Raw genomic sequence first — 23,097 nt, 5'->3', positions numbered from 1 at the left:
TGTGTGTATATTAAGGGCACTAATGTAAAGGACGTGTGAAGTGGCAAGTCAGTCCATGAGCAGTGTCTCGTGCATGGACCTGGGGCCATGATATGGCATCTGGGCGCACAGAGCAGAGCAGACCCGCTGATGTGTGTGTGTGTGTGTGTGTGTGGGCTTAGGGTCTTGCTCACTGTATCAAATTAGCAAAAGCATTTTGCCTCGTCATTGAATTAGCTTTAGTTCAAATTCAGACTAGATACAGTACTTTGCCTGTCATTTAAATTGAGGTCTTAGATTTAGCACATTAATCTGTTCAAGTACCTCATAAAACTCATTTAGTTTTTCTCAGCAAATTAATTACAAATTAAAATATGCTATAATGACTGCCCTTTTCATTGATATGAATTATTATACAATGTTATAGTGTCTAAAAAAAAAATTAAATGACAAATGAACCCATTCACATTTCTTTTGAAGTGACACAAAGAAGAACCAGCCACAGAGAGAGAACGGCCTACACGCGCAGCACAGAGCTTCTCCCCATGCGTGCATCCATCCTCTTTCCAATCAATCTCTCTCTTTCTCTCTCACACACTCTCTCTCATCATCTCTCTCTTTCTCTCTCTCTCACACACACTCTCTCTCTCATTTCTCTTTCCACTGCGAGCGTGCACACTTTCCCCTTCTTATCTTCTTATGCAAACAGTGGAGAGGACAGATCAAACGCCCGGCGCCTGGAAGAAAGGCACTCCGCTGAGTACAGCCATCATTTCCCCGCTGGGAAGATGAGCTTTTCGAAACACACCGGTGTTAACTGTTGCCAGTACTATTAGAAGATGAGATAAACCTAAGATGATGATACACACGGCAGCTTTTTGAGCAATGTGTTGCTGATCTATTACCATTGATAATGCTAAATTCATTCATATCTGGACAATTTTGACTATCAGTATAGGCACAAGAAATTGTCATCCTCCTCCAATAGAACACACGGACCTGGTTATGTGGTTGCTGAACAACATCACTCAAAAAGTAGCCCCGTTTATCATCACCTTAATCATTAACTAGGTGGCCATTGTTACATAATGACTTGCCTTAATGGTGATGACACCATCATCTAGGTCCCAAATAAACTCTCTCTTTCACACACACACACTCACACACTTGGGTGATGGTGTGAAAAAGGAATATATCAATGGTCTTTCTCGTATGAGAATGACCGTCAGAACGGGCGGCTCCTGATTACGATCTCAATGGTCCGGCACCTCGGCCGACTGCTGAGGTGGGACACCGTGTTCTGTGGCCCAGTGACCTGCTTCCACTCACTGCCAAAGGGCCCCGTGGAAAGGCCATCGACATGAGGCATGGTATGACTGTGGTGCGAGTGTGTGAGCGCGCGTGTGTGTGTGTGTGTGTGTGTGTGTGTGTATTAGGCGTGGGTGAATGGTGTGTGTGAGGGTTTTATGCTATCTCTCTCTAGCCCCCTTCTCATGTGTATGTCAACAACTGCGTCCTTTATTGGAAATACTGTGTGTGTGTGTGTGTGTGTGTGTGTGTGTGTGTGTGTGTGTGTGTGTGTGTGTGTGTGTGTGTGTGTGTGTGTGTGTGTGTATGTGTGTGTGTGTGTGTGTGTGTGTGTGTGTGTGTGTGTGTGTGTGTGTGTGTGCGAGAGAGAGAGAGAGAGCAATGGGAGGAGGGAGAGAGGGAGCATCTGAGTAAATAACTTTCCAGCACAGATTAAACAGAAAGGTCTCCTGAACTGAACCAGTCCCCTCACCGTCCCCTGTTTTACTCTCATACACACCATACAGAGTTACCAGTGAACATCATAACATATTTAATCTCTGTTTTCATTACGCATGGACACAAGTTCTGTTTTTTTTTCTCACAAGTTCTGGTAACCTTATTCACAGTGTAACAACTAACAAATACAAAGTTACAGTTGTGTCCTGTTATTCTGTCTATTTGACCAAACATGGCTATTTGTGCAACACTCCAACTGTAGCCTACTCTACAAATATATAATCCGCGATGCCTCACTTCTTTGGAGCGTCATTTGATTTTTTTATGCTCTTGATACCAAAGTGCCTGACTCGTATAAATGTCCATAAATGGACCTGCCCTGTCAACCCCTCTAATGCACACCTGTCCTGGTTAAGGTTTCCACCTTGCAGAGTTCACCCAGGGCAGACCGTTAACATTGTGATTGCTGATGAATTATGTAAGTAGGCTACCAGTACAACTGCTGTGCCATTTGTATCGCTTTAATATCAAAACAAAAACTGTGATCACCTTCCCTCTTTATCCCGCTCATAATGGCCACTCATAATTTTGGTCTTTGTTCTCGTGGATGAGGAAATCTCTTCTGCATATCAGCATCTGTCATATCTCTGCCTGAGTAACGCACTTTGATCGGCAAGCTCAAGACTTGTAGGCTACTGTAGTATGGCAGTCTCTGTCTCTGCAGACAACTGCAGTCAACATGTTCATACCCTTATTTTTCATGCTTATTTTCCATTACTTTTTTTATGTGAGGCGGTCCCCATATTAATTGAATACATAAATACATTATTAAAACTGAAACAAACATAAAGAGGAGAGGATACCTCAGCACCCCGCGAGGCTTCTCTCACATTAGCATTCCTACTGAGTGCACAGGCTGCACAGAGGACACAGGGTCAGGGCAGCTCCCATAACACAATATTCTACACAACTATCTGGAGCAGAGGACAACACAGAGAGGACTATACTACTATAGTATATTTTTAGTATATTTATTATTTCTGTATTATACCTGGGTTGAAAGACGGAGCATGCATGCATGCATATAGTATATGTGTGTGTGTGTGTGTGTGTGTGTGTGTGTGTGTGTGTGTGTGTGTGTGTGTGTGTGTGTGTGTGTAAGCAAAAGAGAGAATGTGTATTATAGCCTACTATTATCCCTTTAGAGTCATGTAAAAAAAAAAAATCCAATCAGAGAAGAGAAAGGTTAATCAGTCAGTCCTAGTTGATTGTGTTAATGTAATCACAAATCACATCTTCAGTTGGTGTGGATGGGGCACTAATAGTTCCGTCTGTGCACTGGGGGAGGGTAACGCACGAAAACAAGTCCTCAGCTGTGTTGCGGAGAAGGGGGTTGACGTTGAGGAGGGGACGGAAAATAGGGGAGGTGCTACTGTATGTAGGGGTGTAGACATATTGGATAAATAAATCCCCATATCAATCGGATACGACTCAAGACGCCAAAGACACTACCGGTACGGTCCAACGGATGCTATTTCACCCGAGTCATTTTTGTTTCTTTGAGGAGGATGCTAGTGCTTTTCGGCGCCTCACCTGGGACAAGGAAGAACAATAACACTTGACAACAAAGGGGAGAGATACAATTAGAACTGTTTGTATTTGGAGACTGGTGTCAGGCAGAAGGAAGATATATCAATATAGGAGCAACTGCGCTGTATGTTATTACATGATACTTTTTCCTTGTGTTTCTTTTTGCACAAGTCGGAAAACAGAGTTGGCTACCCTATAAAAGGTGTTAATTGTCTTAGTGTATTTTGGAAACGGAAATGTCGAGCTGGTCTCTTATAAATGTAAAGGTGCTTTGTTAGTTTTTTTTTATCTAGCTAGGGCGGCTATATATTTTTGTTCATACCGCTCTCTTCTAGTCTTAAACTCGGTTTTACGCGTGAGTGCTTTCGTGATGCTGCTGTCATAAAGTAGGGTTTTGTTTATTCGCCGAACTGACTTTTTATATCAATAGCGAATTCGAGTGTTTCTTTGCTGCAAGAGTGGCTTATTTATAGAGACCAAACCAGAGTAGCACAGAATAGGCTACTCAAAACACCCTCAGATACCTGACTAAAGGCTGCAGGCACTTGTGTCCCGACACTGAAGCGTACCAGCCACCAGACACGACTACAGTAACCCAGCAAGCGCTGTCATAAGGATTCAACAACTCCATCAGCACGATGAGTGATGGACCGAGGCAACGCGGGAGCGCTGCTGCGGCGTCAGGAGACGCGCAGTCAGACAGCGGGAAGGACACCGGTGGCGCGGTGGCCCTCAAGAAGGAGATCGGGCTCGTTAGTGCCTGTGGCATTATCGTAGGTAAGTTCAAAGACGAAATGTTGTTGTTGCCTGATAGATACCAACATGTTGAAGCCAATGTTCTTTTCTTTATCTCTCAAACTGATAGTATAATTTGGCATCAATCGAAAATTGTGTCCCTTAATCTTTTGTGCAAGTAATTACTCCCTTCTGTCTTTGTTGGCCTATTTCACAAACATCTCATGATTAATTCTACTTTATACATGCAATATCAAACTGCAAACATGGAAGGAGAGCCCATTTAAATGTTCTACATAATTAATGCTTGTGTGCGAGCTGCTGTGCTAGATCAAATGGTGTTGATCAGATTTTCTTTAGACTAGGCTACCATATTGGGTAACTGCAGCCTTGTTGAATGTGACTTCTAGTCCAAAGAGATTCTTTGACCTTGAATGTCATACAGAGAGTTACCATGGAAATCAAGGCCTGCATCATAGCCTACGTGGTGCATGGTGTGGCATCCACAATGGGCTGCAGGTGTCACTTCTTTGACAGCCTGTGTGATGTCCTAATGCATCACCCTACTAGTCCCTACTCTCTAACCACATAGGCGACAGCTAAAAAGTGCAGTAAATCTATTAACATTCGATTTTAATGTTGACTCAATGATGATAGCCATTGTTTCTATGAACTAACCTGACGTGTTAATTGACTTTAAATTGTGGTGCTCAGTTATACAGACTCCGACATGTGAGTCACCTGAGTGATAAGCGGCCTTGGTCTGGTCACTCATTCACGTGAATGGTCTTATCAGATGACTGCCACAGCCCATCATCACCACTAGCCTTTGTTCAGAGTGCGCTCGGGTGGGCTTTCTCAGAAGCCATGAAAGAGCGGTCAAACACAATCGTCCTCCCTATCTGCCTCACCACTTCAAATCTCCAAACCTTTGCCCGTCTAATGCCATTCCTTGGCGCTTGTTTTGCCGCTGGCGGCAGTCTTTGCCTGCGCTCGTTTTGGCCACGTGGGCTTTTTAACAGCTCTGATTGCCAGTAGAGGTGACAGGAGTGTGGGAGGTGAGGTCATTACTCGGCTTTTGGGATTTTCTTTAAAGAATGAGAGTTTTGGACCGTGATACTGGTGGTGGTGGTGGTGGTGGTAGTAGTGTGTGTGTGTGTGTGTGTGTGTGTGTGTGTTGGGACGGAGTGGGGTGGTGGTGGTAGCAGTGGTGGTAGTAGTGTGTGTGTGTGTGTGTGTGTTAGGGGGAAGTGGTGGTGGTGGTGGTGGTGGTGGTAGTAGTAGTGTGTGTGTGTGTGTGTGTGTGTGTGTGTGTGTTTGGGGGGGGAGTGGTGGTGGTAGAATATCTGGCCATAGCTTCAGAGTGATGGTGCATTCTGGCGGCGGATTACAGGGGAGGGTGAGGTAGCAGCGCTAACACTAATCAAAGCAATGCAGTCATGAGGGCTCAGGCGCCGAAGGATTTGAAGACTCTCGGCTTGGCCATTCCTGACGCCGGCCTGCCCCTGTGCTGGTCACTTGGAGCCCATTAGCCTCAAAAAACCTGCTGATGGTGCCGCCTCTACGGGTTTCTAGGCGCGGGGCCAAGAGCGCAGGCAGCCAGGCCTCTCCGAGTCCGCATACGCCGCAGCACTCAGTAGTGGGATTTTGAGTCTAACGGGGGGCACGGCTCTAAGCTCACATATTTAATGCGTCTCTGCTCAGCTGGGCTTTTGAGGAAATGACTAGCCACATGCCACTCCACTTTCCCCTTTCGCTGGCAAATCTGCGTTAAAGCACCTTAGGACTTTGAGCTGAGCTAGCTGCCATGGGCTTTGCTCATGGCATTCATATTCAAGCTCTGCTTGATACTGCGGTATTGGCAAATCTTGATAAGGGCGACCTTGGAAACCAGGTTTTTGCTCGTCGGCCTACACTACACAGGAGGTTCCCTTTCAGGTTTTTTTTTCTGTGGCCATGTTTGTAACCACAGCATGTGATATTGATTTAAGCCTGGGAATAGCATGCAGAGTTCAGATCTTCTCTTATGGGGTCCGCCATATTAAGTCCCCCTTGCAAATGCAATTAGTTAATCCTCATAGTTATCAAAACCTGTCAAAACACTGATGGGAATCTCCTCTGTGGGCCTGATGGATAACACTGTCAGAGGTAGTTCTCTGTTCAGAGAAAGAGCTTCTAACTTTCCCCCACGTGCTCTGATTGCGAGAACACCGGGTATAATTCACAGGGCTCTTAGAGAGAAGTGGGGTCGATAAAGCAAGATCAATACTGGGTCGTTGTGGGATTAAGCGGGGGGGCTCTGACTCTTTTCCAGCCGAGTTAGAAGAAGCCTGATTTATTGTGGAAGTGTCAGAAAGAAATGTCGCCCCTCTCCTAGCAAAAAGGAAGTTTGGTTGAAAAAAAGGGCAGGAAACCACATTGTAACATGTGCCCATTGTATTCCTCATGAGTCAGCACACCAGGCCTTGTTTTGACGTTGCCGAGTGGTGTCCAGAAGGCCGCTGGTGAGGGAACTGGGCCAAACTTCTGCTGATCTTACAGGGAGGCCACACCAGACATGTAACCGAAGTGTTCTGCTCGCAGAGCATCTGCTGCAACAATTAGCTTCCACACGAAACTGGCTACACCAGACATGGTAGCGACACATACGTTTGCAGAAATTAGCCGGCAGTCTTCTGAAACTATTTGCGCGCTTCAGTCGCGGACTCGGCGCAGCCGTCTGATCTGATCCGATCTAATCCAGCGAGTCTGCACTTTGATTTCAAGCTCAAGACCAAATCAGTCCACACCAATCCCTCCCTCACACAGCCTCAGAGTACGAAACACAATTCCTGCAACTATAAAAGGTTACGCAACAGCATATTGGTGCATGTGGAAGGCTTTAAGACAAGCGACTTGAGGTTTCTGCAGGGAGAGGTTTAAGCATGGGTTTGTCTAAACAAAACATGCAAACAGGACATTTTTCAAAACACTGTAAATGGTCAAATGCAGGGATATTGCAGAGAGTTTCCAGTCCTCAGTTATGCAATCTGTGACCAGTGTAATGAATCCCAGCTGTATGTTAAGAGATGGTAGACACCGTAGAAGAGGGAGAACACATGTAGATCACTCTCTCGTGGTAGTTGAGGAACATATCCATGTCCATGTACACGTGTTTTCATCTCCACTGGTGGTTGTCAGTCAGTAAGTTAGAGGTAGGCCCCCTTGTGGGGGAACCACCCCCCAAAAATGTACCCCACAAAAGGTGGCACCGAGGGGGCCTCGATCTCCGCTGCGTCCCTCCCTCATGATCCGCATATTTCACATGGTCGCTCCGCACCCAGGAATGACGCCCTTTAACCTCTTTACAGTGACTGAGGCCTCTGTAGTCCAAGGGCCGTGTGGAATCTGCCTAGTCGGCCTCAAACACCCAACCTTTGCCCCAGTTGTTTAGTTGTATAGTTTCATGGCTAAGGGCTCGGAGGTGATGGGGTTGGGAGTGTGTGTGTGTGTGTGTGTGTGTGTGTGTGTGTGTGTGTGTGTGGGTGGGGGGGGTTGTCCAAGTGTGGTTCTCGGACAAACACGTAGCCAAATCTGGTGGTGAGGCTCCTCCACCTTTGATCCAGGCTCAGTGCAACCGCTCATAGGGGGCCACTTGTAAAGCTGTCACCTGAATCAGCACAAAGATACACATGGGTCTTTTCAAGTGGAAACGACTCTTCTCTCTCGCGCTTTCTCTGTCTCTCTCTATCTCTGTCTCTAACGGTGTGTATTAAATCTGATCAGACAGACGTCGGGATGCTTATGTAGGTCATCGGTGCATTATTATGATTTATAATCCAGCCCCTGACCCCCGTGGCTTTTCCCCATTGGTTGATGCACTCAGTCACCCTATTCCCTTTCACCATGCTCACCCACTTTCAAGGCTGACTCAGCAGATTCGGTCTCTCCCCTTAACTCCAGTGTTCTCTTGCGCCGGTCTGTTTCATCCTTCCTGTTCTTTATCTCTTCCCTAAACTGTTATCCACACATAATCTCAGGAACTGTGTAGCATGAGAACTTTGGTACATTTACTGTGGTAGTGAACGTGCTGAATCAGCCACTCCCCTATTGTTCTTGTTCAACATCCATTGACCATGAAGTTAATGTCATAAAAATAATTTTGACACAAGTTTGAAACAAGTTTGCAAAGTTGTTGTTTTTCTTTCACCCAAATTTGAAAAATTCTTCTCCTCCTGAAGTTCTCCTGTTAGTTCCAGCTAATGACCCTCTCTTCTGTCGCCCCCCTCCAGGTAACATTATCGGATCAGGGATCTTCGTGAGCCCTAAGGGGGTTCTGGAGAACGCCAGCTCGGTGGGTTTGGCTCTGATCGTTTGGATCGTCACCGGCATCATCACTGCCATCGGCGCCCTCTGCTACGCCGAGCTGGGCGTCACCATCCCGAAGTCTGGCGGTGACTACTCTTACGTCAAGGACATCTTCGGTGGCCTGGCCGGGTAAGTTACTGGCTGGATAAGATTAGAAAGAAAACACCCTCCGAACATTAAAGGGATATTCCGCCATTTTTGGAAATACGCTCATTTTCCACCTCCCCTTGAGCAAAACAATCGATATTTACCTTGTTCCCGTTCATCCAGCCATTCTGTGAGTCTGGCGATACAACTTTTAGCTTCAGCCTAGCATAGATCATTGAATCGGATTAGACCATTAGCTTCTCACCTGCTAGCTTCATGTTTAAAAGTGACTAAGATTTCTGGTAATTTTCCCATTTAAAACGTGTCTCCTCTCAAGTTAGAAAGTGCAAAAAGACCAACTGAAAATGAAACCTGGCATTTTTCTAGGCTGATTTGACATGGAACTACACTCTCATCTGGCGTAATAATCAAGGCAACTTGCAAACGTACCATAGGCGCAGTGATATCGTACGCAGCATCTGAAAATAGTCCTCATAGACAACAAGCAGTAGTAGTCCCAGTAGGTTGCAATTTGCCTTGATTATTACGCCAGATGAGAGTGTAGTTCCATGTCAAATCAGCCTAGAAAAACGCCAGGTTTCATTTTCAGTTGGTCTTATTGCACTTTCTAACTTGAGAGGAGACACGTTTTAAATGGGAAAATTACCAGAAATCTTAGTCACTTTTAAACATGAAGCTAATGGTCTAATCCGATTCAATGATCTATGCTAGGCTGAAGCTAAAAGTTGTATCGCCAGACTCACAGAATGGCTGGATGAACGGGAACAAGGTAAATATCGATTGTTTTGCTCGAGGGGAGGTGGAAAATGAGCGTATTTCCAAAAATGGCGGAATATCCCTTTAAAAGTAGAGTTGCAAGTTTGCTTTGTGGTAAAAAAAGATAGCCATGAGTTTGTATGAAAAGAAAGCTGCTTGTTCCACACTGAGGGAACAGTACAGTCAGTCTTTCTGTGGAAGAGTGCACTGCGTAGCATGGTTGCAGAAGCAGAATAACGCTTCCTGTTGTTTTACTGTAGAGAAGGGGACTCTATTTTCTCTTCTTCTTTTGGGGGAGCGTTTTAGTCTGGTAAGCAGAGACCATTGCAACAATGTGTGTGGCCACGCAACAGATTCCAACTTGCACCAAATAACCGCCGAGCCTTGGGTTGTCTTTTACTCCAGACACAACACACTGGGCTAGAGCTCGGCCTGGGAGTGGGAAAGTAGCCAAGGTGACATGCTGTGTCTGCTTCATAAAATAGACATAACCTGCAGCAGTTTGAGAGCTAGTTTTTGCAAGGCTGCAAAGAAAGAAAGAGCGTGTGTACATGTCGTCCTCAGATAACTGTTTACACTTTGGTTGACTTCACCTTGGGATGTTTTAGTGTTTGTTTTTGACAAAATAGAGATTGAGGAATTCCCTCTGTAAGTGAAAAGTCAAGAGGCCAACTCGTGGACGGCCACGAGGTATTACCTCTTAGGGGCAAGAAAGCTAACGAGGTGGACGTAGTGAGGCGTAAGGAGAATGCCCTGGCCAGCTCGTTGAGACTCTTAGAATGAAAAGCATGCGCCAACGTCAAGAAGTCCCGCTGTGTTTTCCACAAATGCACACTAATTTGACAGTGAACTCCAGTAACACTCTCTGAAAAAAGCGGAAGAACTCCATCACCTTTGGCTGTGGAGTATTTGTGTCACGGGGAATGCATGGATCCTCTTGCACTGAATGCAAGAGGATCATTGGATTCCAATGCATATTACTGCTGTGGTTGGATACATAAGTAAAGTGCATTATAGGACTGTAGTAATTTAGCCTTACAAACCACTCACCTACAGACCTATTTGCAATGAAATGTAATCCAATGTAATGACACATTTCCATACAGATGGCATAGATGTAAATGAATGAATTTGAAAGTGTGTTTCCATGTGTGCATGTGTATGAATGGGTGTGTGTGCTAATTTCATGGATGCAAATGTACCTAGCATCGCGCTCATTTCTCATCCATGCATTGTTCAGATTCCTGAGGTTGTGGATCGCCGTGCTGGTCATCTACCCCACCAACCAGGCCGTCATCGCCCTCACCTTCTCCAACTACGTGCTGCAGCCCCTCTTCCCCACCTGCTTCCCTCCGGAGAACGGCCTGCGTGTGCTGGCGGCGGTCTGCCTGTGTGAGTACCTGTGGAGAGAGGACGGGAGGGAGGGAGGGAGGGAGGGAGGGAGGGGAGATGGGGGGAAAACAAAGTATCAGTGTTCAAAAACATGGAAAGGGTTGGGGAGATACGAATGGATCGTTTGAGCATGGGAACGGTGGAAAGTATCTGTGGGAACAGAATGTAGGGAAAGGGTGGGGGTAGGGTGGGGTGGGGGCGGCAAGATGGACAAACATGAACTGGGGGAAATGGCAGAAACATCGTCCACAAGAATAACCCCATTGAGGTTACGCCAGACTAGTGTCCCTGTTTGCATGTATCTAGAGGGACACCTATGTGAAAGCTTCTCAGTTGCTGTCACCTTACACATTCCAGGCATTATTTCGAATAGTAGCTTTGCTGTTCTGCGTTGGGTTGTGCGTTATACATCGCCTGCCTCAGGATGGTGTGACCACAACAGAGTTGCGACAGAGTGAGAAAAGGGGGAGAGGTAACATGGGGGCACCAAAAAAAAAAAAAACGTAGATCAGAAGGGAGATGGATCGCACACGTGAGCGGTCAAGAGATGACACGATGGGAGGAAAGTGAAGCTTGGGGGACAGGCGGTTGTGAGAGGATGCTTAGAGAGGAGGAAGAGGAGGAGGTGGAGTAGGAGAAAGAGAAGAGAGGCCATGGGAAAGAGTTGAGGATGAAGACAGATGGGCGGATGTCTTTGCCTGGCGTCGAAAAAGGGCCAAGGCCTGGCCTCCTTACAACCTTCACATGCACGTCCCAAATATGACATGATGTGTGCAGACAGAGACGCAGAGACAGAGAGACAGAGATGGGAGGAGGGTGCGAAGACCCTCGGCAACATCCATCACTCCCTTTTTGAACGGTCGAAAAATATGCAGCCATTGACCACATGCCTGTCCAGCACAGAGTACATCTGTCCCTCAAAGATCCCTCACTCTGAGAATGAGAAGTAGCCTCTGTTTTTGCTCCCCTGTGTTGTTAGCAGTCGTTTTTAACTGGACTGGACTCTCCACAAACGTGATATTTTTACAAATCCGTATTTGTGTTTTGTCTGGTATAGCATTATCTTATTATTTTACACATTTTCAGATGTCAACTCCCTTTAGCTGAAACTACCTGAGTGTTTTTGCAGTCGGGACTGTGAGGTCTGCTCCAGATTTGAACAAGCTGAGGCAAACACTCTGTACTGTTTTCAAACTGTCTAACATCAAGGAATTTGAACCGCCTCAGAACACCAGCTTCTGATTGGTCTTTGCTGAAAAAACAAAACAAGACAATGTGCTTACCTGATATGTCATTGGATAGATGTTGTCAGGCAGATTGTGTTCCCCCCCCCACCCCCCCTTTTTTTCAAGTGAGTGGAGGAGTTTTTGTTTTTGTTTTTGTTAGGTGTGTACGTTCTTTTTTTTGTTTCTGTGTTTTGTTAATGTGACAGGAGGACTGGGTGAAAGGTCAGGAGAAAGTCATAGGCTGTCTATTCTCCAGCTCTCCCCTCTTTGTCTCTCCATCTGGCTTTCTCGTCTGTCTTTTATGGGGTTTTATGGGGTGCCCTGCACCACGGCTGTTACCACATAGGGGGGCAAGAGATAGAGTTAATGTCTATGTCCCTGTACTAGTGTAGTAGTGAGCTATTGTGGATGCACGTAATGAGCCTATTCTGCATCATACGTATAGAAAGGAAATCTATATGTTCTGTTTCTGCATCACTAAACCCTTATCTGCTTCCCTTTCCTCACACACCAAGAACCCCCCAATCAGTACCAGTAGATTAAGGAGGGAGCAACCAAGTGAGAGTACCTAAGAATAACTGTCCATGCACTCTTACAGTATGTATGTGAGCATTCGCAGCATGTTAAGGGCTGGGGTAGTACAATCTGAGGTATAAAAATAGCCAACAGCAAAGACTACTGGGCATTTGGATAATTGGGCTGCAAGTGTAGGCTCGTACAACCACACGAGAACATAATCATGTCATAGAGAGAGAGAGAAATCTGCTCAACCTGCTTTTCCAGGCAGTCAAGATGCAGTAATGTTGACCTATGGCAAAAAGGTGCTTCTTCTTTCTCTTTAAATAGATATGCTTTTGTTGCATTTCTGTGTTTGACTTGAAGAACCTAAGCAGCAAAGTGCTAGGGATATATCTGTATTTATGCACATTGCTGATGGTATAACATGACTCAACACAACCCAGCTAATTATGTGCATCTTTATTCTGGAAGTGACAAAGTATGTTGTGGTCTCACATGGACGAAGTTGTCAGCACACATGACTCCGTGCTCATATCCTCTGGACCCTGAGCTTTGCTTACTACATCAAAATCGCCCGAGCCAGCCACTATTAAATCTGCAACTGTTGTCTTGTTAGACGTGGTCCAGATTAAAACACTCACATGCCCTCACACAGAAGACACATACTCAGCAAGTGGCCACTTGACAGAAGCCAGGCTTGCACAATAGCTGCTCAGCTGATGATTCACTTGAGGGTTTTTTTGGCAGAAGAGATTGTTCCCTTGTTTTCTCACCTGTAAAATAACAACAACAACAACAACAACCTTATGCCTCGATGTGTTGTTGGAAAAAAAGTCAGTAATGTCTTTTTGACTAATGTCTCACCGACCAAATTGCATAAAAAAAGTAGGCCTACTCTGGTCTAATAAGATTTTTTTTCTGAAATATTTTTTTGGGATTGCTGAGAGTAATATAAAAGAAAGTCACGATTGCAGCTCGGCAGAACCAGTGAGACAGATCGTGAAAGGGCATGACTTTGAGAAGTCATGATAGTTGCAACAGAGAGCTCAAAGTCTCCCGAGACAGCTTGAAGTGACAGCTGACCTGCGTTGGACGACCAGTCACACCCATCATCCTGCTGAAACATGTTGCAAGAGTAAAACCCTCCCAAAAAAAACAGAGCATTTGAATGCATGTCTATTTCTTATGGATATTATGTTTCATTTGCATATGTTATTCCATATTTCTGTACCGTAATTTCCCAACTGTTAGCTGTGGCTTATACTGTACATACAAGGGGGGCAGTTAAATATGGTATTAATATGGTTTTGTTTCTTCTAACTTGCTTAAAACACTGTCCTGCAGCTTATACTCAATGCGGCTAATACACAGGAAATGACTGTATTACTTGGGCTACGCTTCTGTCCAATAATTGTCCAGTATATGTCATTTCTTTTGAGGTTGTTTTTCTCTGTTCCATGGCCTGGTTTTTATCATGAATAGCATAGCACAGTGCTGTGGAGCACTTACATACATGTATGTACATGTAATGTAACCAGCCATTCCAAAACCCATGTTCTCTCTCCAAGGTCCTCATGTACAGTGACACTTCTTATTAGAACTGTAGGCCAACTTTTGGTAACCCTCTCTCTCTCTCTCCCCCTCCCCCTCTCTCCCTCTGTTCCTCTCTTTCTCTGTCTCCAGTGTTGCTGACATGGGTGAACTGTGCCAGTGTGCGCTGGGCGACGCGCGTCCAGGACATGTTCACCGCAGGGAAGCTCCTCGCCCTGGCGCTCATCATCATCATGGGCATAGTGCAGATCTGCAAAGGTAGGTGCCACCTGTCCGTCTACACACCTGTGTCTGTGTGAGTGAGTGAGTGAGTGAGTGAGTGAGTGAGTGAGTGAGTGAGTGAGTGTGTGTGTGTGTGTGTGTGTGTAAGAGAGAGAGAGTATGTGTGTGTGGGGTGTGTGTGTGTGTGTGTACACGCTCAGACCTCAAAGCCCACTACGTCAAACGATAAAAGAGTTCTCCTCTTGTTAGGAATGACTCAGAGCCCAGAACTTTGCCGAGTAGCAGCAGTGACTGGGTTCACAGCCACCCAGAACAAAAAAATTATGAAAAAAAAAAACCCAAGCCCACAACCATTCAGCTTTCTCAGCGGCGCGTCCCGGCAGGCTAGAAATAATAAGGCCATTGAGGGCCTGTTGTTTCGCGGGGCCTCGATAGTGGCGTCTGTGATCATTAGTGAGACGCTCAGAGACCACACGGGGAGGTAGGGGTGAGGCACGGAGCGCGGGGGGCACGGGGGGCGTGGGGGGGTGGGATATGTCTGGCGCGATGCTCGTGCTAAATCCCACCGGCTGACCAGCTCAGTCATGTGTGGGGGGGCTAGTCATTAGAGAGCGTTCGCTGGAATGCAGAAAGGACACAGTGCTTTGGGTTAGAGAACAAGAGAAAGGGAGGGAGAGAGAGAGAGAGAGAGAGAGAGAGAGAGAGAGAGAGAGAGAGAGAGGGAAAGAGAGAGAAAGAGAGAGGGAGAGAATATGAGAGGTGAGAGAGAGAGGTGTGATCCGCATCTTTGGCCAGACGGACAGACAGCATTATGCATTACAGACCAGAGCACAGCCAGGACAATTACATTATAGACAATGCATATAGGTCATTCATGAACAAACACGCTCTCACAGTGATTAAGAAATGACTGTTCCCCTTTGTCTGTTTCCCTTGGTCTCTGTAGGAGAGTATTACTGGCTGGAGCCAGCCCATGCCTTCGAGCCTTTCCAAGAGTACGATGTGGGCTTGATCGCGCTCGCGTTCTTACAAGGCTCCTTCGCCTATGGGGGCTGGAACTTCCTCAACTACGTGACTGAGGAGCTGGTGGACCCATATGTGTAAGTAACCATCCGCTGTGTCCGCTATAAAGCGCACAACAGTTTCAGAGCGCCACACAGGGCCTATATTTATTCACGATAAGCACGATAAGAGACAAACAGAGCTCGGGGAGAGATTTGGTCTCTTGGGAGAGACAAACACAAATGTTTACGACTGCCACGGGTAAACCGCTCAGAGTCACTCACAGCCAAAACATATTACTGTAGGTGTGGTTTTGGCTTAACGCATATTCAGGAATGCAGCCTTAGGACAAATAGAGAAAAAGCACACAGGGCCAGAACACTTCCTGAGGTAAACACCACACTTTGGTAAACAACAAAACAATGGCAGAAACACAAGCATCTCATTGTGTATAGCCACATAGCATTTTTGCACTGTGATAACAGACCTTATTTGTACAATGGTTATGTTTTCAACCCACAAGCACGAGATCTTCTTTTAGCGAAGAGAGGTGTGGACATCTATTGCTGCATTTCACCCACATAATGAAATATTTATCGTTGGCCTCCCTCTACTCTTTTATGCAAAGTCTCAAGAGCGTCTCCTGGGGTTGACAGGTAGAACACTCTACTGTGTGTCCACAGTAGCGGGTATTTGAAGTGTTGCTCTTTCCTTTGGTTGAAACAGGAACCTACCTCGTGCCATCTTCATCTCCATTCCTCTGGTCACGTTTGTTTACGTCTTTGCCAACATCGCCTATGTCACCGCCATGACCCCACAGGAACTCTTGGCGTCCAATGCCGTTGCCGTGGTGAGTGACCATACCCATTTTACTGAGTCAGGTCTCGTCTGGACTCGCCTAGGAGGATTTCACTTTGACATGCGTTATGTACAAATGTAGACATTTATGAAATGTCCTTTGTCTCTCCTCCTTTGATCCTCAGGACAGTCAGTTAATACTTCAGTAAGTCTGATCATTAGAAATGTACTTCATCTGGTATTAGATACTCTGCACGCAGTGAAAGAATGTTCCGAATAGTCCCATCTCTGCATTGGTATCAAATTATCATTTGAACATTTGATACCTTTATCGACCACAAAGAGATGGTGCATTTGTATAAGAATGAACTGAATGCAGAATCTTCCTTGAGGAAGATGAAGGTGTTTGCTTCAAACCATCCTCTCAAGTCATTGCCATTTGATGTTGGCATGTGTCTGTGTAGGCTACATATCCGGGCAAATGTGTGAGTGTGTGTACTCTGATGTGAGTGTGTGAGTGTGTGTGTATTCAAACCATGCCTTCTCTCTGTCCCGCTCCCAGACGTTTGGAGATAAGCTGCTAGGAGTGATGTCATGGATTATGCCCATCTCCGTGGCTCTGTCCACCTTCGGAGGGGTCAACGGGTCCCTCTTCACCTCGTCCCGGTCAGTCATCTGTCCTTGTTGTCGCATGTGTTTCATTTTGTGAAAATTCTTCAGCTAAGGGGTTAATGCACAGGGGGCATTTAATATGGTATTAATATAGTTTTGTTTTTTTTCAACTTGCATAAAACACTGTCCTGCGGCTTATACACAATGCGGCTAGACTAATACACAGGAAATTACTGTATGCATCAAGAATAGCCCTGTATAAACCTGCTGTCTGTCTCTGATCCTGCGGTCTGTCTGGGTCTCCCCAATAATATGAACCTCACCCATTGGTCATTGGGTTATATCTACGAAGAGTATCAGCGTGTCTTAGACCCTGTACCTATACTCCCTTCTGACCCCTCCCTATTCTCCCTTCATCCGATGTGTGTGTGCTGCTGTGTTTAAATCCTGTGAGACATCATCAGTGACCCCATGCTTGTCCTCTTGGTGCCCGCTGCAGGTTGTTCTTTGCGGGGGCGAGAGAGGGCCACCTCCCCAGCCTGCTGGCCATGATCCACATCAAACGCTGCACCCCCATCCCAGCGCTCCTCTTCACTGTAAGCCAATCACATCAACCCCACTCACAAAGACAGCTCACTGTTCTCTATTCTTTAGTGTCTTAAAGGCAGTGTAGGTGAGAAACCTTCATACCAAGATGGTTAAATTACAAAATTGCCTTAGCCTGTTATCTAAGCCTGTTATCTTAGCTGCTCTTACTTGAAAATAAGAATGTCTTTCTACATTTACTGTAAGTCTATGATGTTACCCAGTTGATAGTAAAATGTCTTGACCTGCTTGACAACATAGATAAACTCTGTCCGTTGGTGGTTTTGGGTCGTACTCATCTGACCGCAATCTCTCCTCCTCCTCCGCAGTGCCTGTCCACTCTGCTCATGCTGTGCACCAGCGACATGTACACACTCATTAACTACGTGGGCTTCATCAACTACCTCTTCTACGGGGTCACCGTCGCCGGGCAGATCGTCCTGCGCTTCAAAGAGCCAGACATTCATCGACCAATCAAGGTGAGCTTTGGACATAAAACATCATTATGTGTTAGACTAGATACTATATAGGTACTTCATAAAGTCACTCTTTCATTTCATATTAGGATGATGTGAACGTTTGTAATCCATTGCATTGGTTGCTTATGCAAAATGCATCTAGAATACAGAGAAAAAAAACATGTCAAGAATGTTAGGCACCGCTGGCCTGTATTCATCACTTGCTATGGTGTGTCGTGGTCCCCTACAGATCAGTCTGATCTGGCCAGTGATCTACCTGCTGTTCTGGGCCTTCCTGCTCATCTTCTCGCTGTACTCGGAGCCCGTGGTCTGTGGCATCGGCCTGGCCATCATGCTCACCGGCGTCCCCGTCTACTTCCTGGGCGTGTACTGGGACAGCAAGCCACAGTGCTTCAACACCTTTGTTGGTATGTCGGCCATCTTGGCCCTTTGCTTCAGTCTCTCTCTCTCTCTCTCTCTCTCTCTCTCTCTCTCTCTCTCCATTCATCATAAAAGGCTCATGCTGACAGCAGTATTTTGTTTTTATATTTACATTTTATATGACATGTATACATCATTTATTTGTATTTTATATAGCTTTTGATCTTTTTTGATGGATAATCCTCACTTTCCGGTACTGACCTTTCGCCGTTCCCACAGATAAGATGACGTACGTCGGGCAGAAGTTCTGCATGGTGGTCTACCCTGCCGAGGACCAAAAAGACGACGATGCGGGGGTCGAGCTGAAGGAGGAGAAGTCGCCTCTGTCCGGGGAGGACGGAGAGACGCAGAAATCCGACTGCTAAATGGCCAGCCGCCGTTCTGTTCATTCACTCGTTCACCTACAACAAACACTGCAAAGCACCGCCAGTAGTACACTTGTCTTTTTTAACACTGAATCAACAACCGTGATTGACACACAGATGGGGAGGGGCCTGTTAAGAGGACTGAGAGTCTGGGTTTTTTGTGGGTGTGGGGAAGAGCTGGACACTAACCAGCTGATCTTGTCATTGAATACACTACCTCTCAGTGGTCCCCGCTAGTAACTAGTAACTCTGAATGTGACAGTCAGGTCCTCACTTTCTCTCTCTCTCTCTTACACACACACACACACACACGCACACACACACAAACACACACACACAGCATCTCCTCATCTTCTCCACCCTTTCCTTGGCCTCTGCATCGCTTCCACACTCATCCTGTTGTTCACACACTCCCTGCACACTCCAATGTCACTACACTACATTGCAGCTTTGACTTGATTTTTTTTTCTTACTTCTTCTTTATAATAGTGTTCTCCCAAAGATCTTTCAGTTCTAGTATTATTAAGCATTTGTGATCAACATCACCAATACACCAAGAACAGTATAGGTATTTTTCAATGTCAGCAACCATGATTCCCATTTTTTTCTTCTTTTTTTATATATATATATATATATATATATATATATATATATAATTGTGATAATTGTTTTGTCATGTGAATTTATTATAACTTTTATTGCTGTTAATATTATTTTGTCATTTTCAGTCATTGTTTTCCTTTTTTATTCATGGTCAACTCTGGGCTCGACTTTTTACGCTTCAGGGATACATGTGTGGTGAGGTTCGGTACCTCGCCAATCTCTTTGTGGTGCAAAAGGAGTTCCAGCTCTTTTAATTGCCTTAATTATGATGATATAATCTGTACTTAGGTATTAGTTTTATTATTGTTATTATTGCTATTGGAAGATGATTGAAGAGATGCAATTTTTGGAATGGTATCGAATGGTTCGGTTGGGATATTCAATCCAGGCGAGGGTAAAGATTAATTGCACACTAGTCAGCAAGTCAAGAAACAAATCCCCAGAAACAAGGTTACAAGATAGGAACACTTTTTCCAGATGGCAACACCTGCCAAAGCAAACTCAGAAGTGCAGTGTAGGAAAAACTGCTCCAACACGGCCAGACCTCGGCAACTGATATTGTGCGCAGACCGCTCCAGACACACACATACAATGACTAAATGTGCAATATGGCACACAGGTGATTGGATCTAGTTTTCTCATGGGGTGCAATATTAATGTCAGTCAGTGCAATCTCTATGCAAAGCAATATGTTTATTTTACACAGTATATAAAAAATATATATACAGTAAATTATACATAATAGTTTATACTTGTTATTAGACTTATTAAGCTGATAGAATACAAAGTATAAAGATACACATTAAGAACATTTGTAAGCATACTGAGTAGTTTGTGATGTGGATGTAGTTCTACTGTAGGTGGTTGTACAATATGATGCTAACGAGAAAATCACTAGTCAGACAGCCTGACCTGACTCAGAGACAGCTACGCCCTTAACTCAAAGCTACTCAGTAGTTCTATACTGCCAGTCTGCTGCCCTCTGCTGTCAGGGAGGCCCTCCTCACTCTGCCATTGGTGGCCCCACTGTTCTGCAACACTGTGTACAACCAACACTAAAGAGAGACAAGTCCTGTGTCTGTCATTTGAGCTGGGCATATCCAAAGCGAGTCAAGTAGGCTGAGAGAAATGCTATCCTCTATCGAGGACTCCTCTTAAGCGCTCACCACTGACATCTTCTAAGTGACACCAGTATCACCCAGGTTTAGAATCTCCTCGGCAAAGCACCACAGCTATGACTGCTGGGTTGACATCTTCAGAATGAACGGCGTCAGTCACAGGTCAAAGGTTGCTTGTGCTGGCTGATATTGTTGGTGCAAAGGTGTGTGGTTATCAGGGTCACTGGGTTTTTGTTGGATGAAATGAATTGTGTCTTGTGCTTGTCCTCTGATATCACATACTATGTAAAAAACAGCTCACATCGGAGACGGGCCATGTGTTTGGCCACACTTTGCCAATGACTAGCAATAGAGGTTGTTGTAACAGATGACTTTTCACGCAGTAGTCTTTCAGATCAACTGTTATCCACCCTTTAATCTGATTATTTTCATTTTCATTGTATTGAACTTGTGATGAGAGTACCCACTGTTCTTGGGAGTTAAATGTTTTTTTTTCTCTCTCTCTGTTATGTACACCTGGTTAAATTCACTGTGTCACTGAGAAACCTCACATGCTAGATAATCACCTTAAGTTGGGAGGACAAGGTGAGCCGCAGGGTACTGAAAGTGCTGACTACGGTGCCTGATTGCACACCAATTACTTGCCTTCACAAACCAAACAAATGCTGCAAACAAATGTCCCGATAGCCAACACGGTGCTATGGACACAATCATTGCCTGATACTAATAAGTATGATTTTCAAAGCCATGTAGTTCTAAGGTGAAGTTAACGGCCTGAGTAGGTGACCCCCCCCTCTCCCCTCACAAAATGATTGTGACTCACCGCAAAGATGATGTATGAGGTGTGTGAAATGTTGAATGTTGTTCCCAGTAAAGTTCTCTTTTTTTAGATAGAAAACTGATCTGAGATCATTGTTTCCACCAAACTGTTCTGTACATAGATAAATAAATCTGTAAATGGAAACCAACGTAAGAGTCTGTGGTCTGTGATTACCTTGTAGAGTTACTAGAGATTTGAGGTAGAAGAGCTCCCCCATTTGGAAGTAAGTGGTATGACCATTACCCAGGCAAGATCTGAAATAAATCAGATTGACACACACAGCAACAACAAAAAAACTGAGCTAATTGCAAAGTTTGACATAACTATCTCATCACACCAAGGTGAAAAATTCAGTCACACAAAACAGAGGAATACAAAAAGGTCAAGCTAGGTTATTGCTCTTTTTAGTTTTTATTGACAAATTGTCCAGCCATGTCCACTCTCATACCATCAGTCTATGTTACACTGACTGTGAATGTGTAACCTGAATGTGTACATACCACAAACTGTCACCACTTGTAGAGGTGTGAAACTGAAGTTACTGCCAGGGCATCAAAACACAAAGTTGTACAGACATAACACAAACAAAACACATATGCTAACACATTAGAACCAACTGGAATTCAACCAGGCACTCAACTTCAGATCACACCACCAAAAAATACGGCCAAAAGCGCTGTGTAATTCTTTAGGTGAAGAGACATCTCTGAACACTCTATTCTGCGTTAAAAAAAAGAAGACCAAGTGCATGAGCAAGCACAAAATCACTGACATCACACCTTAGTGATGACTTGGACATCCTGCAACTGGCCGAAGCAATCAATGACAAATCAGACGAGACCAAAAATAAAGTGGTAGAGTGTCCAATCTGGCAACTCTGCAGTAACTAAGGCAGCTTTAGTGATTACAAGGCTGACATAGAGGCCATGTCTTGAGTTTTGACACAGATTGCTCCTCCTCGTAAGGCCAAGACCAAGTGCAATACCGATCCCCCCTGGATTTTGTAGTCGGCGGCTGTCTTCTCATCATTCCTGGAAGGAAGCAAGACAGTCAAGCGATGGCTAAATTCAACTCAATGAAAAAAAAAAATCAATAAATGTAACACAACAAAAATATTTAAACTACTTCACTGCACCATTACAGAATGACGTGCTTACATCTGTTTTCCACTGTAGATGAGTCTTTGCTGCTGAGGGGGTATCCCCTCTTTCTCCTCCACTCTCTCTTTGATCCTCTCCACCTAAAATAATCACACATATTTCATAACCCACACTGTTGCAAATTACAGAAGGAATGACTGTGAAATAATCATCAGTGTATACAATTTAGAATACAAACAAAGCTGGGTATTTGCATTAAAAAGAATGAGCAAGAATCATTATGATATTGATGATCAGACAATTACAATGCATTACATCAGAGCCCGTCTCCCTTATTAGACATTCTCTGATTACATTATATTTAGCAGACACAATGTTGCACTGCAAACGTACCTTATCTGTGGGTTCTATGTCAATTTCAATTTCTTTACCAGTGAGGGTCTGGAACACATATAAAATGTTAATTAAGTGTCGAAAATACAACCTAGTATACTAAATGCTACAGCCAAAATCTTTGCAACTAGGCAAGATTCTATGGAATTAATCACTGAGGCTGAAACTAGCTAACGTTCATTAGCACAATAGCTAGCTGGTTGATTAAAAGTCCATGAACTATGCAATGATGGAAGTGATCTCTACAGGTTACCAAGCGAACGTGTTATCCTATCTTTAGCTATTGATTTAGACATAAACCATTATCGGCCGCCCTTGTAACTTTAATAACTGTCTTGTTGCACTCAGCATTCAATGGACCAATGCTAACTCATAGTGGATAACGTTAGCTTAGCATAGCAGCATTCAGTCATTGATTTTGACCGTTTAAAAGGTAGTTCTTCTTACCTTAACTTTGATCAACATAATTCCTTATTACAGTGCGTAAACACATTAATATAAAGCAAGCCGTGGGAGACTTGAACTGTATGTAACTGACTAATCCACTGAAGAATTATTCTAGCACAACCGGGGACATCTCCTGTGTCGCAAATCGTGTTCCTGTGTTACACAAAAACATATCCTACAGTGC

General features: G+C 44.7%; 2 protein-coding genes across 2 annotated transcripts; one reads left to right on the top strand and one right to left on the bottom strand.

Annotated features, from left to right (window-relative positions):
• The first annotated feature begins 3,225 nt into the window (after window positions 1–3,225).
• On the top strand, window positions 3,226–19,043 carry slc7a8a (solute carrier family 7 member 8a). Its single transcript, XM_062517304.1, has 11 exons — window positions 3,226–4,092; window positions 8,322–8,526; window positions 10,502–10,653; window positions 14,082–14,207; window positions 15,118–15,271; window positions 15,900–16,023; window positions 16,534–16,637; window positions 17,083–17,179; window positions 17,498–17,647; window positions 17,877–18,054; window positions 18,287–19,043. The coding sequence occupies exons 1-11, from the start codon at window positions 3,954–3,956 to the stop codon at window positions 18,430–18,432; spliced, it is 1,575 nt and encodes a 524-aa protein (XP_062373288.1). The 5' UTR covers window positions 3,226–3,953; the 3' UTR covers window positions 18,433–19,043.
• A 2,318-nt stretch (window positions 19,044–21,361) lies between these two features.
• nedd8 (NEDD8 ubiquitin like modifier) lies at window positions 21,362–23,088 on the bottom strand. Its single transcript, XM_062517307.1, has 4 exons — window positions 22,914–23,088; window positions 22,467–22,514; window positions 22,131–22,213; window positions 21,362–22,004 (listed from the first exon to the last, which is right to left on the bottom strand). The coding sequence occupies exons 1-4, from the start codon at window positions 22,929–22,931 to the stop codon at window positions 21,878–21,880; spliced, it is 276 nt and encodes a 91-aa protein (XP_062373291.1). The 5' UTR covers window positions 22,932–23,088; the 3' UTR covers window positions 21,362–21,877.
• Window positions 23,089–23,097: the final 9 nt, after the last annotated feature.

Source organism: Sardina pilchardus, chromosome 16, assembly GCF_963854185.1.
Source record: "Sardina pilchardus chromosome 16, fSarPil1.1, whole genome shotgun sequence".
Lineage (NCBI taxonomy): Eukaryota > Metazoa > Chordata > Actinopteri > Clupeiformes > Clupeidae > Sardina > Sardina pilchardus.
Note: the sequence above shows the minus strand (reverse complement) of the source record. Positions and strands in the feature narration are given on the sequence as shown.

What these genes read in the sequence shown, in the direction of transcription:
- nedd8 (XM_062517307.1), bottom strand. An exon ending in ACATAGAACCCACAGATAAG is followed by an intron (nt 22,214 to 22,466) that starts GTACGTTTGCAG and finishes TGATTATTTTAG; the next exon opens with GTGGAGAGGATCAAAGAGAG. An exon ending in ATCTACAGTGGAAAACAGAT is followed by an intron (nt 22,005 to 22,130) that starts GTAAGCACGTCA and finishes GCTTCCTTCCAG; the next exon opens with GAATGATGAGAAGACAGCCG.
- slc7a8a (XM_062517304.1), top strand. Translation starts at nt 3,954, where the DNA reads ATGAGTGATGGACCGAGGCAACGCGGGAGCGCTGCTGCGGCGTCAGGA. An exon ending in GCTGGCGGCGGTCTGCCTGT is followed by an intron (nt 10,654 to 14,081) that starts GTGAGTACCTGT and finishes CTCTGTCTCCAG; the next exon opens with TGTTGCTGACATGGGTGAAC. An exon ending in TCCCTCTTCACCTCGTCCCG is followed by an intron (nt 16,638 to 17,082) that starts GTCAGTCATCTG and finishes TGCCCGCTGCAG; the next exon opens with GTTGTTCTTTGCGGGGGCGA.